Source organism: Coturnix japonica, unplaced genomic scaffold (assembly GCF_001577835.2).
Source record: "Coturnix japonica isolate 7356 unplaced genomic scaffold, Coturnix japonica 2.1 chrUnrandom912, whole genome shotgun sequence".
Taxonomy (NCBI): domain Eukaryota; kingdom Metazoa; phylum Chordata; class Aves; order Galliformes; family Phasianidae; genus Coturnix; species Coturnix japonica.
Window position 1 is genome coordinate 1 of NW_015440264.1, and position 2,243 is coordinate 2,243.

Genomic DNA, 2,243 nt, shown 5'->3' on the forward strand with positions numbered 1-2,243 from the left:
ATAGGGTCCCCCCTTATAGGGCCTTATAGGGTCCCCCCTTATAGGGCCTTATAGGGCCTTATAGGGTCCCCCCTTATAGGGCCTTATAGGGTCCCCCCCCTTTATAGGGTTCCTCCCTTATAGGGTCCCCCCTTATAGGGTCTTATAGGATCTCCCCCACCCATAGGTCTTATAGGGTCTTCCTACCCCTTATATGGTCTTATAGGGTACCGCCCTTATAGGGCCTTATAGGGTCTTATAGGATCTCCCCCTTATAGGGCCTTATAGGGTCTTATAGGGTCCCCCCTTATAGGGCCTTATAGGGTCCCCCCTTATAGGGCCTTATAAGATCTTATAGGGTCTTATAGGGTCTCTCCCTTATAGGGCCTTATAGGGTCTTATAGGTTCTCTCCCTTATAGGGCCTTATAGGGTCTTATAGGGTCCCCCCCGCCTTATAGGGTCTTATAGGGTCTCCCCCCTTATAGGGCCTTATAGGGTCTTTTAAGGTCTCCCCCTTATAGGGCCTTATAGGGTCTTATAGGGTCCCCCCCTTACAGGGTCACCCCCCCTTATAGGGTCTTATAGGGTCCCCCTTTATAGGGTCTTATAGGGTCCCCCCTTATAGGGCCTTATAGGGTCTTATAGGGTCTTATAGGGTCTTACAGGTTCTTATAGGGTCTCACCGCTCTCCGACAGCTCCACTTCGCTGCTCTCCCCCCCTTCATCCTCATCTTCCTCTTCCTCCTCTTCCTCCTCCTCACTGCTGGCCCCATTATCGGCCCCAGAACCGGCCCCATTATCGGCCCCATGGCTCTTCTGGAGGGCCTGCAGGTGACGAAGGGCCCGGCGCTGTGGGGCAGAAGGACCCCATAAGAACCCAAAAACCCCATAGACCCCATAAAACCCCATATGACCCCATAAAACCCCATAGAACCCAATAAGACCCCATAGAACCCCATAGAACCCCATAGACCCCATAAAACCCCATAAGACCCCATAAGATCCCATAAAACCCCATAGGACCCCATAGAACCCATAGGACCCCATAAGACCCCATAAAACCCCATAGAACCCATAAAACCCCATAAGATCCGATAAAACCCCATTTGGATCCCATAAAACCCCATTTGGATCCCATAAAACCCCATTTGGATCCCATAAAACCCCATTTGATCCCATAAAACCCCATTTGGATCCCATAAAACCCCATTTTGGATCCCTTAAAACCCCATAAAACCCCATAGCACCCCATAGAACCCCATAAAACCCCATAGAGCCCCATAGACCCCATATAACCCCATAAGATCCCATATAACCCCATAAGATCCCATAAGATCCCATCAAACCCCATAAGATCCCATAAGATCCCATATAACCTCATAGAACCCATAAAACCCCATAAAACCCCATAGGACCCCATAAGACGCCACAGGACCCCATAGAACCCCATAGACCCCATAAAACCCCATAAGACCCCATAGAACCCCATAGGACCCCATAAAACCCCATAAAACCTCACAGGACCTCATAGAACCCAGAGAACCCCATAAGACCCCATAGGACCCCATAGAACCCCATAGACCCCATAAAACCCCATATGACCCCATAAAACCCCATAGGATCCCACAGAACCCATAGAACCCCATAAGACCCCATAGGACCCCATAGAACCCCATAGACCCCATAAAACCCCATATGACCCCATAAAACCCCATAGGATCCCATAGAACCCAATAGACCCCATAAAACCCCATAAAACCCCATAGGACCCCATAGAACCCCATAAAACCCCATAAGATCCCATAAAACCCCATAGGACCCCATAGAACCCATAGGACCCCATAAAACCCCATTTGGATCCCATAAAACCCCATAGACCCCATAAAACCCCATATGACGCCATAAAACCCCATAGGATTCCATAGAACCCATAGAACCCATAGGACCCCATAAGACCCCACAGGACCCCATAGAACCCAGTAGACCCCATAAAACCCCATATGACCCCATAAAACCCCATAGGACCCCATAGAACCCATAGGACCCCATAAGACCCCAGAGTCCCCCATAGCCCCCCATATCCCACCCCATAGCCCCCCATGGACCCCATATCCCACCCTATAGACCATCATAAGCCCCCATATCCCACCCTATAGACCCCCATTGACCCCATAGAGCCACCCAAACCCCATAAGACCCCATAAGAACCCATATAACCCCATAGACCTCCATATCCCCCCATAGCTCCCCATAGCCCCCCATA

General features: G+C 50.4%; 1 protein-coding gene across 1 annotated transcript in view; it reads right to left on the bottom strand.

The window, feature by feature from the left end:
* Positions 1-649: 649 nt before the first annotated feature.
* TONSL (tonsoku like, DNA repair protein) overlaps positions 650-2,243 on the bottom strand; it is an 11,456-nt gene continuing 9,862 nt past the window's right edge. Inside the window, exon 6 of the mRNA XM_015851285.2 lies at positions 650-829. Coding sequence (XP_015706771.1) covers positions 650-829 — 180 coding nt within the window. The remainder of the gene's footprint in view (positions 830-2,243) is intronic.